Raw genomic sequence first — 14284 nt, forward strand, 5'->3', positions numbered from 1 at the left:
CCGGAGAAGATGGGATTGATAAATATTCACAACATACCCCTTTTCTGGGCTGCACCACTCGGACCTCACACCAGGTCTCTACCTCACCCTCAAAGGACAGGACGAGGCCGTGGCAGCACCCTCAGACAAACCACAGAGGTCATTTGTTTCACCTTGTCCCACCCAGTCCCGCCCTGGTGGGTAGGGGGCTTGCTCAACTGCGGGACCCACCCACCTGCGGCGGGGTCGGATTTAGGGCTGAACGACGGTCGGTGGGAGGACTAGCTCAGCGAAAGGTGAAGGGGCCTTGAAGGGTGCGCGGTCAGACAGCACGAGCGCCCCCTGCAGAGCGCGGCGCTGCTGGTCGCTGAGCGCCGGGCCGTCCAAGTGTACGCGGATCCAGGGTGTACCTGCGCGAGCGACGGAGCGGTTACCTAGGCCACACAGGGCGACCGGAAGTGGAGGACTGCTTGCGGGTCCCGAACGGCGCTCACCGCGGTACAGCCACTGACCGACGTCGACCAGCAGCTCGGCACCCACTCCCGGCCTGATGGGCTGTCCCGCTCGGCTGCGTCCGGCCCCGAGCTCGTGCAGCACACGGGCCAGCGGCAACGCCAAGACGTTCTCCACGGTGCCTGGGGCGGCGGGAGAGAGGCGGTCGCGGAGAAGCTAAGGAGCTGCAGGCGGATGCACGAGGACGGGACCAGGAAGGAAAAGACGCGGAGAGGAAGTGGGTGGGGCCTGGCGCCGGGGACATCCGGTCTCACCGTCTGCAGGGGCGAGCAGCTCCTCTTGCTCTCTCGCGTGGGGCAGCAGCTGGCGGCGTTGCGCGGGGCTCCCGGAACACAGTGCTCTGGCTAGGCCTGGCTCCACGCCCTGCGCCGAAAGCATCAGCTGGAAGCGACGCAGCGCAGAGCCGTCATCCAACGCCGCGGCCACTCGGGCAACGCCCTGGTCTTGGGTTTCCGCCTGTCCGTTAAGCCAAAGGATGGCGCCCCCTGCTGGCGGGAGGGAACGGAGCTCAGGAACCGCAGGGTTGAGAGCCCCTGACAGATAGGTGATCTTAACTCCAGCCCTCTCACCTAGCCTAAGGACCAGGTCCCGTAGGTCCGGCGGCCCCGCACCGTCCAGGCAAAGCAACGCTTCTTCCACTTCCAGGGTATGGCCCACGCTGCGGCCCAGAGGGCTATCCATGGCCGTGAGGGCTGCGGCGACCCGCAGCCCCAGGCCCACTCCCGCCCTAACCTGGGGAGGCACCACTCAGTGTCCAGTTGGCATTACCTAATTCCATGCCTACTGCACCTGGGTTGGGATGTCAGGAAATACTCGGGGTGCGGATCAGAAACCAACACTGCCAGGGCCTCACTGCCAGGTGGTGGTGGGGTGGTCTTGTTCGCCCTAGTGGAGGGGTTCTGTAGAGGATTGCCCCAGTCCCAAGCTCAGGACAGCCTTGATTAGATACGGTAGGAGGGCTGGAAAGGGGGATTGCCAGTTGGTTCTACAGGTATTGTTGAGTGGGCAGAGGCAGGGATACGACCAAAGGTGAGGTTCACATTTCTTCATAGAAAGGGCACAGAGGCCGGGCAATGGTAGCACACGCCTTTAATCCCAGCACTCGGGAGGCAGAAGCAGGCGGATTTCTGTGAGTTTGAGGCTAGCCAGGGCTACATAGAGAAACCCTGTTTCGAAAAACAAAACAAAAAAAGAAAGGCCATAGAGGCCCAGCATGGGCTCACCAATGTGTTTGCCAGCTCTCGGGCCTGCTCCTGGTCTGGGAAGACTGCAGCCCCCCCAAACTTAACATCCACCACCAGAGTGGACAGTCCTTCCACGACCTTCTTACTGAGGATTGAGGCTGTGGAGAACAGAAACATCATCCCAGGGTATGATACCTGGAGACAGAGGGTATTGCCTCTGTGATAAAGATGGCAGTGCCTAGTGGATCGTATGTCAGTCAGGGTACCCCGTATCAGGTCACCTGTAATGAGTGGTACACTGTCCACAGTAGCTGTCACATCTCGTGCAGCATACAGGATTCCATCAGCAGGGACCAGCTTCTTACTCTGGCCAACAATGCAGCAGCCCACTTCCTCCAGTAAGCGCAATATCTGTTCAGACACCTGCAGTGACCTTGGAGGAAGGGCCCTCTCACTGGCCCTGGCCACGGACCCAGCGAGAGTTCAAAACATGGCCTAAGTGCCGATAATCTGATTCTGATGCCTGACCTGATTATCTTATGACACATTAATGATTACCAGCCCATCGATGTTTTCTACCTACTCCCGAGTAATAATCCAGATCAAAGTTCTCTTACGACGCCGGCCCATCTACAACTGATGACCTTTAGAATAGTCAACACTCTCACTAGTGACCTGTATAAATAACCTATCCGTTGGTTGTCCCGTGATTCTGGCCAATGATTCTCCCTCAACCCAGATCAGTGATCGATTAGTGGCCCACCTGTACCTGCTCTGGGCTCTGGGTGACATTGAACCCAGGAATAGACTCCAGCTTATCCAGTGTGCCTCCTGTGTGTCCCAGACCACGGCCGCTGATCATTGGCACCTGGTGGATAGGATTCCTGTCTGCCCCGGCACCACTCCCCTTATCCCCATTTTCTTGCTCCCCTAGTGAGAGCTTCAGCTGAAATTACTTTAAGCAGTTGTAATATTTTCAAATATTTTAAACAGTTCATGTGGGTGCCCAATTGCTGGAAAGGAAAAATCGTACTTGGCGGGGAGCAATTTGTCAGTAGGGCAGGAACTGGCACTCATATATGTCTGGGACCCAAGTCCATGGGACAAGAGAAAGACCCAGCTCTTTCTCTGAGGGTGCTGTTAGGTACTGAGGCAACTGTATTCCATGGTGGAACTGTATTCCATAGTCTGTATTGGCGGACAGGACAACCCTGGATTTTGTCTTTGAGAGCTTTGAGCCTGGCTTGAGGGTAGGAGGTGCCTGTGAGTGGGTCAAAGATTTGTGGAGATAGCAGTTACTAACCTTACAGCCACACGCAGCCAGGGCAGGTGCCAGAACCAGGCTGACCTTGTCACCCACACCTCCCGTGGAGTGTTTATCCACAAGCTGCTGGTGCCAGGCTTTAGGCCACTCGAGTTGTTGCCCAGAGTCTGCCAGGGCCTGCGTCAGCACGGATGTCTCTTCTGGGTCCATGCCCTGCAGCCGAATGGCCATCAGCATAGCCCCTGTGTGCGGACATATGAGTGGGGTGTTCACAGTGCATGGGTTTTCTGGGGCCTGGGATGGTGATGAGGTACTGTGGATCCTTGAGGTGCGAATGGGGAAGTTAGGGGTCAAGGTCCAATTAGGGCTTGCCACACACCAATTTGTGTGTCCTGTGCGCTTCCATCCATCACTGCTTGCACGAAATCCCTGATATCTGCCTCACTCAGATGCCCTCCATCTCGTTTGAGGCGGATCAGCTCAGGCAGCTTCTTGGGTTCCCTCCCCGCTCCCCCTGAGACGGCACCAGCTGCCTCTGGGGTTGAGGGAGATGATGTCCCTGGAGCTGCCATTGCTTTAGCCTGCAGAGGATATTGAGACACCGCTGGAACCCGCCTCCCCGGCCATATCCCTGAAGCCACCATGGTCCCTTGTCCCAACCTTGCTCCTAAATGTGTTTCTGGTGCCCCTCATCGGCCCATGTTTTCCTCAGCACCCAGCATTTTTCACCCCCAAGTCTGGCTTCCTTTTCTCGATCTCACGACTTGACCCCAGTCCAGTACCTAGTCAGCTTAGGGGCCTTTACCAGTTTTCTGGCTCTGTCCCGGTTCCGACCTGGTATGCCTCAGCCCGTCGTGGAGTTAGGTGCAGAACAAAGCCACAGAAAGAGGTAATCCAGGGACAGCGGGCAGATGGGGCGGTCCCAGGAGGTGGCACTTGTCAGGCCAATCACCACTTCAGCTGCTCCCTAACTGTTACCTTATGGCCAATTGGGATGTTTCCGGGACCCTAAGGGCCAGGAGGATATGGTACTCTCTGGACTGGCTTCCGCCCTGCCCAGTTCTCTGGGGTCTTGATATCTATGGGTCCGGGCACTGCTGTCTGTCCGACTGGTCTCTGGGTTCAGACACTTACAAAGTTCAGACGCCATTAGGACCATCGACGCTCGCGTTCATCTGCCCCACCCCTCACCCGCCGAACCGCGCAGAGAGAGAAGCACACACACAGCACCGGCTTGAAAAGCTTTAAGAAAACAACCGAGGGCCGATGCGCGCCTGCTAGAGTCAGTCTTCCACGTGGTACGGTATCATGGGGGCCAGGTAGTCTGAGTGCCTGATCCCGAAGCTCCAGCCACGAGGCTTCCGGTGCTGCGGGCCAGGAGATGCTGCTGATCTTACCAAGCCAGCTGTTCGGCTTCATACAGGAACGCCTGTACCCCAGGGACCCTGTCCTCAGACCCTCATCCCCTGCCCCTTGACCCTGGACTCCAGACCACCTCTTCCACGCTGTAGGTTGCGGGTCCTGGCTTCGGAGTGCTTTCTTGGGGTAGCGAAGTCCGTGCCAGCATCGTGAACTGCGGGGCTCGAGTCTTGTAGACCCCCGGGTTCACAACGTGGTAGGCACAGGGTCCTGGGGTCTAGGACAGGAGCAGGTGTTGAGTCTAGCCTCAATTCCTTGTGGACTACTGATCCTTTTTTCCCCTCCCTCAGGCTAGACTTTCACTATGTACTCCAGGCTGACTTTGAACTCACAATCCTCCTGCCTCAGTTTCCTAAGTGGTAGAATGCCAGGTGTTTTTCACCGCCCCCAGTTGTACTGACTCTCTTGATTACTAAAGATGTTCAGCTAGCTGGCAGCTCTTTTCCCCACCTTGCTGAGGTCCTCGAAGCAGCTGCCCACAGCGCTGCGGCCATAGATGGAGTAGGTTGGGGCTGAGACTTTGCCTATGACACGAGGACCCAAGAGCGAAGGCACAGTGTAGGACGCAGGGCCTAGGGAGGAGCCAACAAGAGGTTATGTTGGACCAATCTCCTTTTCTTTATGGCAGACTGCCGTTTGGGGTGCGGGAAGGTCCCTAGTGCTGGACACAGCCCTCTGGCCTCACCTGGGGTTTGCTGCTTCGAGAGGATGCCCCAGTTTCGGGAAGCCATGGTATGCCGGGGAGCACTGGGGTACGTTGCGTTTCCCGCGCGTTCTGGGAAGTATCTGCCTATGGGATGGACCAAGAGTGTGGGCCAGAACCGGGGTGGGGATGGGGTATAGGGAGCTTAGCCTGGGGTCTTGGCACTTGAGAGAAATTGGAGCCACATTGAGTTTCTGGTTTCTGGGTATGGGTAGAAGGTTCCCGGGATTCTGGGTTTGGATGGGGGAGTTTCCCAGTGGGCTTCCTTAGAGGCAGTTCCACTTTGGGGAGACCCATGCCCCAGGGTGCTGACCCGGTCCCGGAGTGAGGACGGGCGCTGTGTGGCGTAGGCGACCATAGATGGAGAAGGCTGGGGTGCCATCGATTCCGCGCACGGTCATGCGGGCAGGCACCAGGTGGCTCGGTCCCGGCCCGCAGGTTGTGTGCTGCAAGGGCAGGCGCGAGCCGAAGGTGAAGGCGGGCGCGCGCGGCCGAGATGGGTCGTGCAGGATGTAACCTGCGGGAGCATCCCCGCGTCACCTTCCGCAGCGCCCTGCGGCTGCCAGCTTTGCTCCTTTCCCTCCCCCACTTTACCAATGCAGTCCCAGCACAGAACCCGTTATCTTTTTGCCTCCCTTTCTGCTCCGGGCAGAGTCCTCCGGTTCTTAGATTCCTGGCACCAGTGTAGACCGCCCACAGTCCCACCTTCCCCTACTTCCTCCCGGGTATCCGCCCTTGCTACCGGTGTTCGGTGGCAGCTTGTATTTGGGCCCTGGGCCTCTGTGGAGTGCCGCGATGGGGCCGCGGGGCCGATGTGGCCGCCAAGTGCCGACCCAGACCTCTGAGCCCATGGCGCAGGCGGGGCCGCTTAGGGCTTGCAGCACCTGTGGACAGAATTCGGAGGAGATGCGCTTCCCTAGCTCCACTCGGGGCCAGCACGACCGACCGACCGCAAGGCCGAACACGTATCCCATGACACCCGGAAAACAAACAGTAGTTTCCCAGGCTGGGAGGCGGGTGCACTGGGGCAGGAACGAGCTTCAAAGCCAACTCTGGCCTCCTATCCCAGGGCCTTCTGTACCAGTGTTTAACTAACTACAGGCCAAGTTTGGACCCAGACACTGGAAAGAGAATGGTCTGGAGTTTCTGGGTGGGAGAGGTGTTTTAGAGGTGTTGGGAAAGGATGTCCTGGGGAGGGGTCTTGTAGGGGCACAGGATGCTCCGAGGGAAGGTCTGGAGATGCACTAACCTGCTACGATGGTTACCCTCTTGAGAAAGCAAAGCCGGGCAGTTTGACAAACTCCCATCAAACTCTCAGACCCATTATGTCCCGTCTTGCTTCCTGGCAACCAGATCAAGTGTCTGGCCCCACCCTCCGGGGCCTTAAACCTATCATCTCCTGCCACTGCTGTTGGATGGACGTTAGGCCGGGCCACGGGCCAGCACATCCATTCCAGAATTAGATAAATTTGTGGACAAAAACAAGTTTAGAAAAAAAAAAGCCCCCCAAGTTTAAGAAAAAAGGAATAATACAGAAAGTTCAATTTATTTACGTATCTATGTAAGTCCACAAAATATTTGCAAAATCTAATGTTTTGGGCCAGAAAATAATACTAGTTGAATAGAGAGGCAGCAATGTATGATTGAATCACACCCAATACAAATTCTCAGTGAACAATTTTTTAAGTAAAAAAAAAAAAGATTAAAAACTTTGGGATTAAAAGGAAACTCAAACCGAGTTATAAATGATATAAAATACTTGAGATGAAAACTGTATAGGCTACAGCTGAAGTTGTATTCACAGAAAAAATTTATAGCCCTAAGATAACCTCAATGTTAATAAAAATTTTAATGTTTAATGACATTTAAAATTCATTTGACAAGTAGGGTGAAAAAAAAATCCCCCAAACCAAGCCAAATAATAGCAAAAAAAAAAAAAAAAAAGAAAGAAAGAAAAGAATGGAGCGAGCAGAAAGGTCAAGGCCAGCCTGGGATACAAATCCCTCCCTCCCTCCCTCCCTCTCTCTCTCCCTCCTTCCTTCCTTCTTTCCTTTCTTCCTTCCAGGGTCTTACTACATAGCTCTGGTTCTCCTGGAGCTCACTGCCTAGACCAGACTGGCCAAAAATGCTCACGAAATCTCCTTACCTCTCCTTCCTGAGCTCCCTACATGACCCTCATTCTTTGTGGTTTGTGTTGATTTCTACATTCACTTTCCCTCTGTGACCTTCCTCGCTCTTTAACTGCCCTGGATCTTCGGAAGCTGTGCGGAGCTGCCAAGGTACTGGCTAGCCCATAAAGAGGGACTGGGAAAGTGGCAGCTCTATCTATCGAAGGTCCAGTATCTCAAACTTAACCACAAACCAAATTTAACTACAGAGCCTGAGTCTGGGACAGGGAATAATGGTAAGAAAGGTCTCGGGCAGTTGAAGTCCACCTTAAGGTGTAAGGCTCACCCCAACCTCTCACTGTTACCTAATAGTTCTATGGGAATCTGGGATGGGACCGGGCCAGATGAGATATTTGAGGCTCAGCAGAGCCCAGGCTAGGTGCCAGGAACACTCTTGCCACCTCCTCGATGCCCGAGTCAAGGAGTGGTTGGGTCCATTGTGTTCCAGAGGAAGAAAAGGTCCACTTCCTGTTGCAGGAGCTACCTTTAATTGTGGGGACTCCAGTCTCTTTTTCTATGTGTCTGGGTCATTCCTGGTAAATGTTAAGACTCACTCCTCATATAGATTCCAGTGACGAGCAGACTGAGAAGTGCCCTCCCAAAAATACCAAGTGCTTATGCCTAGTGGAGTATCCACATGGCAGCCCCTGAGAGCCAACCTGGGCCAAGAGGTGGGATGGAGTGTGATTTGGTTCAGATAGGAACGGCTTAGGAGTGAGAGGAGTCTTGGGGACTGGACTGGTAGGGCACCCCGGCCAGAGAGGGTTTCTGAAGGCTCTGGGTACAGTTTAATGACGTGACTGCAGGAGAGGTGGGCTACGCCCTGAGCTTCTCTGAGGGACCCTGGGGCAGTACCCGAACAGGGTAGTAAAAGGAGCCAGGAGGATTTAAGTTAGGGTGGAATAATACTGGCCACAAAGAGGGAGAGAGAATGTTTAGGTTTTCTTCATTCTTTCTCACTTTTATTTTTCCCTCTTGACTGGAAAGCGACTTTATCTCTTTATTGGAGCAATGTTTGGTAGCTGATGGAGGAGGGAGGATGAGACCTTCCCTTGTCTCACACCCAGAAGGTAACTCTTATAACCCTCATCCCAGGCTCTCCGTTTTCAGCCTGAAAACCCACCAAAACAACCCCCCTCCCACACCCTTCCCTGGTGGCCATGGTGGAATTGGCCTCTCCGGTTTCTGGTAATTTCATCGGGGCAGCATCATGTTGCTAAGCCCCGAGATAGCATCTCCCTGTGTGGTAACCCTTCCCTGTCAGAGCTCTTACATAGCTTATAGGGTGTAGGGTGAATAGGGGTGGGGGAGTATGAGGGTCTTTAAGGCAGAAGATAGCTGGGTGAAATGTTGGCAGTGTATCCAGGAATATTTCCATTTGTCCCTAGGACCCTGAGCAAAGAAGGAGGGGGAAGGTGCCGGAACTGGGGTACACAGCCAAGGGCAGGCTACTGTAGACCATGGGATTTCCTGATACGGCCAGTTCGGTTTACTGACAAGCCTGCAAACCTGATTGTCGAGGGCCCGGAGAGTCAGTCCACCTTAAAAAGGCTGTCTGTCTCTAGGTGAGCTGCCTGCAGTGTCATCTGCCCAGCCAGCAGCCCAGGCTGGGTGTGGGGCATGCATAGCTGTCAGCCAGAACAGGCTCTTCATAGCACATCTGCGTCTGCACCATGCTCCAGGGTGCTGGCGAGGTTAGTGGGCCCCTCTGGGGCTGGGATGGTGACGGAGAGGACTGGGATGGGGCTGTACTCACCTTGCTGGCCCTAGCTGTGGTAGCCACCATAGCACTGACTTTGCAGTGGTTTGGCTCCAGGCAGGACCAGGAGGCAGACAGATCAGCACCCACACCTGCGGGTGGGCATCGGGTTCAGGCTGAAGGAAACAAGTTGGCCCTGCACCCGAAGTCCAAGGACAGTGATGCCAGTGAGGGGCAGAGCAAAGGACAGGAGAAATCAGAGGCTCCTGGAGACGGCCAGAGAAGACCAGCTACAGCGAGGGCCCAGGACCCAGAGCCATCACGAGGCAGAAGTGCGGAATCAGATGCTTGGCTTTCACTCAAGACACCTGGAGAGGTGGCCAGCAGAGGGATCACCCCAGCAGCCACGGGGAAGAAAAGAAGGGAGCCACCCAAACCAGAAACTTCCTTCCAGGGCCACAGCAAAGCAAGGGATATTCCTGACCCCATCACGATCCGCTTTACTCCTCGAAGTCCTGATTGCCAAACAGAGATGCAGGTGGCGGCAGCTGGCACCTGTGGTAAGGGGGCAGCTCAGCAGGGCCCCGTCCATACAGAGCAACAGGACACCAGCCTGTGGCACCTGGCTGTGGGGACTCCTGGGCCCCTGGGGAGAAGCCTAGGCAGCTTGCGCAGGCGTCGGCGGCCCGGTGCCAGATCAGGAGACCGACCCTGCCGTCCTCTAAAGCTGGACCCCCTCCGCCTGGGCACTGTGGTGAGTGTGTGGGATGCTGTGGATTTGGCAACTACGGCCACTCAGGACATCTTCACCAGCAGTTCCCTTGCAGGTTCCTCACCGCACCACTCAGACAGGGGGCTTGAGGGTCCTGAGGAGAAGGGCCTAGCTGATGCTGTGGAGAGTCGACCTCGGGTGGACTCCGGGGACGTGTGTGGGAGGAGCGGCCTTCAGCTTTCTGCCGCCAGCATTGCAGGCTCAGGGGCTAAGGACAGGGAGAACAGGGAGCCTGGGTCCCCTGCCCCTCGGGAGACTCAGGGGATCCTGACTGGTGAGGAAGCCTGGTCCCGGGAGAGTGGGGCAGCTGTTGTCACCAGCAACTTCACGTCCTCCCAAGGCCCCTTGCCAGAAGAGCTGCACCCTGAAGCCTGTGAAGAGGACCAAGTTGCTGACCAGAGCAAGATGGAGAAATCAGGAGAGGGCCACCTCAATAGCCAAGGGAGAGGATCCCGTCAGGGCAAGGAAAGTGAGCAGATAGCTGGAGGTTCAGCTGCTGGCCAGAGGGCTGTGCTTATGCCGGACAAGACCAAGTCCACTGGTGGCTTCAGCTGTACCCCCTCCCACAATCTTCCAGCCTCTCCTCTGACCCAGAACACAGAGTTGGTTCCCTCCTCTGCCACGGCAGTACATTGCAGCCTTGGGCTTTCACACGCAGTCTCTACCCTTGCTCCTTTAAACAGTTTGTCTCTGGAGGTTAACCAGGGTGGTGAAAATCTCAGAGCAGGACCAGCCTCCCTTCCAACTCAGACTTTAGCCTCAGCAGGAGCCCCAACTTCAGCCCCGGAAGCAATCCTAGCACCATCCTCAATATCACCCCCAACCTTAACCTCAGCCCCATCCTTAACCTCAACCCCAGTTAAAGCCTTAAGCTCAATTTCAACACCAACCCCATCTCTAACGTCATCCCCAACCCCATCCCCAACTCCAGTTACAGCCTTAACCCTAATTTCAACACCAACCCCACCCCCAACATCACCCCAAACCCCAGCCTCTGCCCTAGTTGAAGCCCAGTTTCCTGCAGTCGACAGTGAACCAAGACCTATGTCTCGGGAGTCAAGTGTGGGCCTCTCCAAGCGCTCCCTGGATGGACGAATCTCAGCTAGCTGGGGAAACCTTATTGCCATGGTTCTTAGAAGTCACCCCTTCCCTAGGCAAGAAAAGGCTGATGGTAGTGCCCCGAGAGCAGATCTTCAGAGTCCCGCTCAGCCCAGCACATCCGCATACCTGGGCGGTAGACAGCCAGGTACCTCCTCTGCAGGGGCAATCTCCAGCCTCCAGGACAAACACAGACCACCGTCAATCTTAGTCACACTAGTAGGTTCAGGGGACCAAGCTGAGGGCAGATGTGAAACGCAGCCGATGAGCGTGGATACTAGTGTGTCTTCCACTCGGGACCCTAGAGGAGATGAAACCAAGGAGAAAAGTCAAGAATCTCTGGCCCCAGATGCAAAGCCTGAGGCTGTCCCAGAGTTCCCTGCGCCGGCACAGCCTGGTCCTGTCCCATCTACTATGAAGCAGGAAGCTCAGCCCATCCCTCAGCCTCGGCAACGGAGAAAACGTAGCTTAGCTCAGAGCTCTGAACAGATACTTACTCAGGAAATATCCCAGAAGCCCCCGGGGCAGGTGCTAAAGGAGGGAACCAGACCTGCAGGCAGCAGTGACGTCCTCACAGAGAAACAGAAAGAGACACAAAAGCTTATGATTTTTCTGCAGAAGCCTGGCAGCTGGGGAGTGGTGGAGGGGCCTCAGAAGTCCCGCTCACAGGCCTCGCAGCCTACCACAGCAACGGCGATATGGCCTCCAAAGCTAGATCTAGGCAGCTGCTTGGAGGTTTTGGCCTTTGCTCAGCAGCATGGAGAGCTGGGCTTAGCCCAGGACACCTATGTCTTGATGAGCAACAACTTGCTGCATGTCCTGGGAGACCCACACCTCTACCGACAGCTGAGTGGCGCCGATAGGGAGCGCATCCTGAACCTGCGGACCTCCCAGGGCCAGACAGTGCTGGGGGTCCTCGAGCTGCCCAGCCTTTATCAGGTGAGCCGCTCAGGGCTCACGAGGGGCCCTCATGGTGAGGACGCACCGGCAACCAGGCCTGAGCATTTGCATCTTCATACATACCTTCATGTGTTCAACCCACAAGAGAATGTGTGGCGGCCCCTGATTCAAGTACCTGAGGAGGTCCCGCTCCGGGGATGTGGTCTGTGCACTATGCATAACTATCTGTTTCTGGCAGGTGGCATCAGAGGTTCTGGTGCCAAGGCTGTCTGCTCTAACAAGGTGTACTGCTACAACCCTCTGACCAACATTTGGAGCCAGGTTCGGCCCATGCAGCAAGCCCGGGCCCAGCTCAAATTGGTGGCTCTGGATGGGATGCTTTACGCCATTGGTGGTGAGTGCCTATACAGCATGGAGCGCTATGACCCACGCACAGATACCTGGTCCTTGAGAGCATCCCTTCCCGAGGGCACCTTCCCTGTGGCCCATGAGGCTGTGGTTTGCCGAGGAGAAATCTATGTCACAGGGGGTCACCTCTTTTACCGCCTGCTCAGATACAGCCCAGTGAAAGACTCATGGGATGAGTGCCCCTATAGTGCCAGCCACCGACGCTCCAGTGATATGGTGGCACTAGGCGGCTTCCTATACCGCTTTGACTTGTTGCGGGGAGTAGGCGCTGCGGTGATGCGCTATAACACAGTGACAGGCTCCTGGAGCCGTGCTGCCTCCCTGCCCCTGCCCGACCCTGCCCCACTCCATTGCACAGTACTGGGCAACACCATTTACTGTCTCAACCACCAGGTCACGGCTACCTTCACAGTTTCGGAGGGGACTGCCCAGTTCCAGGCCAAGGAGCTGCAGCCCTTTCCCCTGGGAAGTAAGGGGATCCTCTATCCATTCACTCTGACTTTGCCCCCCAAGACCTGGTTACAGACCACAATCTAAGTTCTGGGTGAAAAAACAGAACCGTGTGTCTGCTCTCAAGAGAAACGCTTCTCTGGGTGGGTCTGAGTGGACCTGGGGTGTGGGGAAGAAACCTAGAGGAGAACTTTGCTTTGTGCCCAAGCTCTCTGTCAAGTTAAGGGTTGTTAATTACCTGAAATGAATCCCTTCTACCCCCCAACCCTGGCTCTCTTGGTCTCTTTTTTGCTCCCCCTATATCCTGCTGGCTTGGGTCCCAGGTCCTACCTGCTTAGGATGGCTTGGCTTCATCACAACCCTGTCTGTGGGACTCTTTGGTACTTGTTGGAAACCCTTTGAACTTCCTATGTTCTCCCAAGATGGAAAATGAAGCGAAGTTTCTCAGGAAACATCCTCACTCTGGGATTTTTGCTATCTTGAGGTCCTTTGGGAGTGAGTCTGGGTCTGACTGGGCGGTGGGGCACACACCTTTGCTCCCAGCACTCGGGAGGCAGAGGCAGGCATCTCTGTGCGTTCTAGGCCATCCTGGTCTACAGAGCAAGTTCCAGGACAGCCAAAACTACACAGAGAAACCTATCTCAAAACAAAACAAAGCAAGCAAACAAAAAACCCAAACCAAACCAAACAAAAAACCAAAAGAGTCTGGGTCTGAATGGTACTTCAATATATTATTCCTTGATTGGATAATCACTCTGCTGCCCACAGTCCCAGCCCAGGTTGGGTCAGGACGGTTTGGCACCTTGCGAGCCTCTCTCAAACTCTCTGGGACCCCACACCACTTCTTTCAAGCTCTTTCTATATTAGCTTTGCACTTTACTCTTGTTAAACCTGTTACCTGTGTAAAGCCGGAGAGCCATTTGCTACTCCTCTGAACGCCTGCCATTCCGGAGGTCCGTGGGGACAGGAGCTCCAGTGGTCATCTGGCCTGGTGTCCGAGGCTAACTACTGACACCCACTTTAGGCAGGTAGATAAATCTGAGTGCTTTTTTTTTGTTTGTTTGTTTTTTTGTTTTTGTTTTTGTTTTGTTTGTTTTTCAAGACAGGGTTTCTCTGTAGCTTTGGAGCCTATCCTGGAACTAGCTCTTGTAGTCCAGGCTAGCCTTGAACTCACAGAGATTCGTCTGCCTCTGCCTCCTGAGTGCTGAGATTAAAGGCGTGCGCCACCACCACCCGGCTCAAATCTGAGTATTCTTGCTTGTCCTGGCCTGCAACCTGATTTGTCCCAACTAGGCCATTTTCTACATAAAAAAGAAAGAGAGAGAGAGAGAGAGAGAGAGAGAGAGAGAGAGAGAGAGAGAGAGAGAGAGAAAGAAATTTAGAGGCTGGAGAGATGACTCTGTGTTCAGAGCACTGGTTACTCTTCCAGAGGGCCCAGGTTTGAGTCCTAGAATCCACATAGTGGCTAACAACTGTCTGTAGCCTCATTCCTGGGATCTGACACTCTCTTCTGGTATTTGTGGGCACTGAATACACATGGTTCACAAACATACATGCAGTTAAAACATCCATACACATAAAATAATAAAATATTTTAAAAAGAAATGAGTTTTTATAATTATTGTGAGGGAAATGCATGTGCCATGTGTATTATGAAGAGGTCAGAGAACAACTCTGTGGGTTGCTCTTCTCCTTATCCCTTTACGTGGTCCTGGGGACTGGACTCA

General features: G+C 54.8%; 3 protein-coding genes across 6 annotated transcripts; 1 reads left to right on the top strand and 2 right to left on the bottom strand.

The window, feature by feature from the left end:
- Window positions 1-231: 231 nt before the first annotated feature.
- Tymp (thymidine phosphorylase) lies at window positions 232-3512 on the bottom strand. The gene is made up of 9 exons (XM_057791749.1): window positions 3320-3512; window positions 2980-3182; window positions 2446-2544; window positions 1958-2087; window positions 1716-1834; window positions 1062-1224; window positions 747-977; window positions 474-614; window positions 232-389 (listed from the first exon to the last, which is right to left on the bottom strand). The coding sequence occupies exons 1-9, from the start codon at window positions 3510-3512 to the stop codon at window positions 232-234; spliced, it is 1437 nt and encodes a 478-aa protein (XP_057647732.1).
- Window positions 3513-4169: 657 nt separating this feature from the next.
- On the bottom strand, window positions 4170-6400 carry Cimap1b (ciliary microtubule associated protein 1B). 4 transcript variants are annotated; one of them, XM_057792106.1, is made up of 7 exons: window positions 6312-6400; window positions 5805-5946; window positions 5376-5579; window positions 5045-5145; window positions 4810-4931; window positions 4436-4576; window positions 4170-4307 (listed from the first exon to the last, which is right to left on the bottom strand). In XM_057792106.1, exons 1-7 carry the CDS (start codon window positions 6367-6369, stop codon window positions 4224-4226), a joined length of 852 nt encoding a protein of 283 aa, XP_057648089.1. In that variant the 5' UTR covers window positions 6370-6400; the 3' UTR covers window positions 4170-4223. The 4 variants fall into 4 exon arrangements, with proteins under 4 accessions (XP_057648089.1, XP_057648091.1, XP_057648090.1 ...); XM_057792108.1 differs by having other exon boundaries at window positions 5045-5149; window positions 6312-6378; XM_057792107.1 differs by having other exon boundaries at window positions 4170-4576; window positions 5045-5149.
- Window positions 6401-8903: 2503 nt separating this feature from the next.
- Window positions 8904-12644, top strand: Klhdc7b (kelch domain containing 7B). Its single transcript, XM_057791257.1, has one exon. It carries the CDS (start codon window positions 8904-8906, stop codon window positions 12642-12644), a length of 3741 nt encoding a protein of 1246 aa, XP_057647240.1.
- Window positions 12645-14284: the final 1640 nt, after the last annotated feature.

The sequence above is a fragment of the Chionomys nivalis genome, chromosome 17, assembly GCF_950005125.1.
Source record: "Chionomys nivalis chromosome 17, mChiNiv1.1, whole genome shotgun sequence".
Lineage (NCBI taxonomy): Eukaryota > Metazoa > Chordata > Mammalia > Rodentia > Cricetidae > Chionomys > Chionomys nivalis.

Bases quoted from the DNA above. Each gene is read 5' to 3' on its own strand.
- Tymp (XM_057791749.1), bottom strand. From the start codon at position 3,512: ATGGCAGCTCCAGGGACATCATCTCCCTCAACCCCAGAGGCAGCTGGT. The intron at 1,835-1,957 runs GTGACCTGATAC...TGTTCTCCACAG, and splicing joins CAGTGTACCACTCATTACAG to CCTCAATCCTCAGTAAGAAG. The intron at 978-1,061 runs GTGAGAGGGCTG...TCCCGCCAGCAG, and splicing joins GGACCTGGTCCTTAGGCTAG to GGGGCGCCATCCTTTGGCTT.
- Cimap1b (XM_057792105.1), bottom strand. From the start codon at position 6,036: ATGGGATACGTGTTCGGCCTTGCGGTCGGTCGGTCGTGCTGGCCCCGA. The intron at 5,580-5,804 runs GTAGCAAGGGCG...ATGCTCCCGCAG, and splicing joins CAAGCTGCCACCGAACACCG to GTTACATCCTGCACGACCCA. The intron at 4,932-5,044 runs GTGAGGCCAGAG...GCTCCTCCCTAG, and splicing joins CTCGAAGCAGCAAACCCCAG to GCCCTGCGTCCTACACTGTG.
- Klhdc7b (XM_057791257.1), top strand. From the start codon at position 8,904: ATGCTCCAGGGTGCTGGCGAGGTTAGTGGGCCCCTCTGGGGCTGGGAT.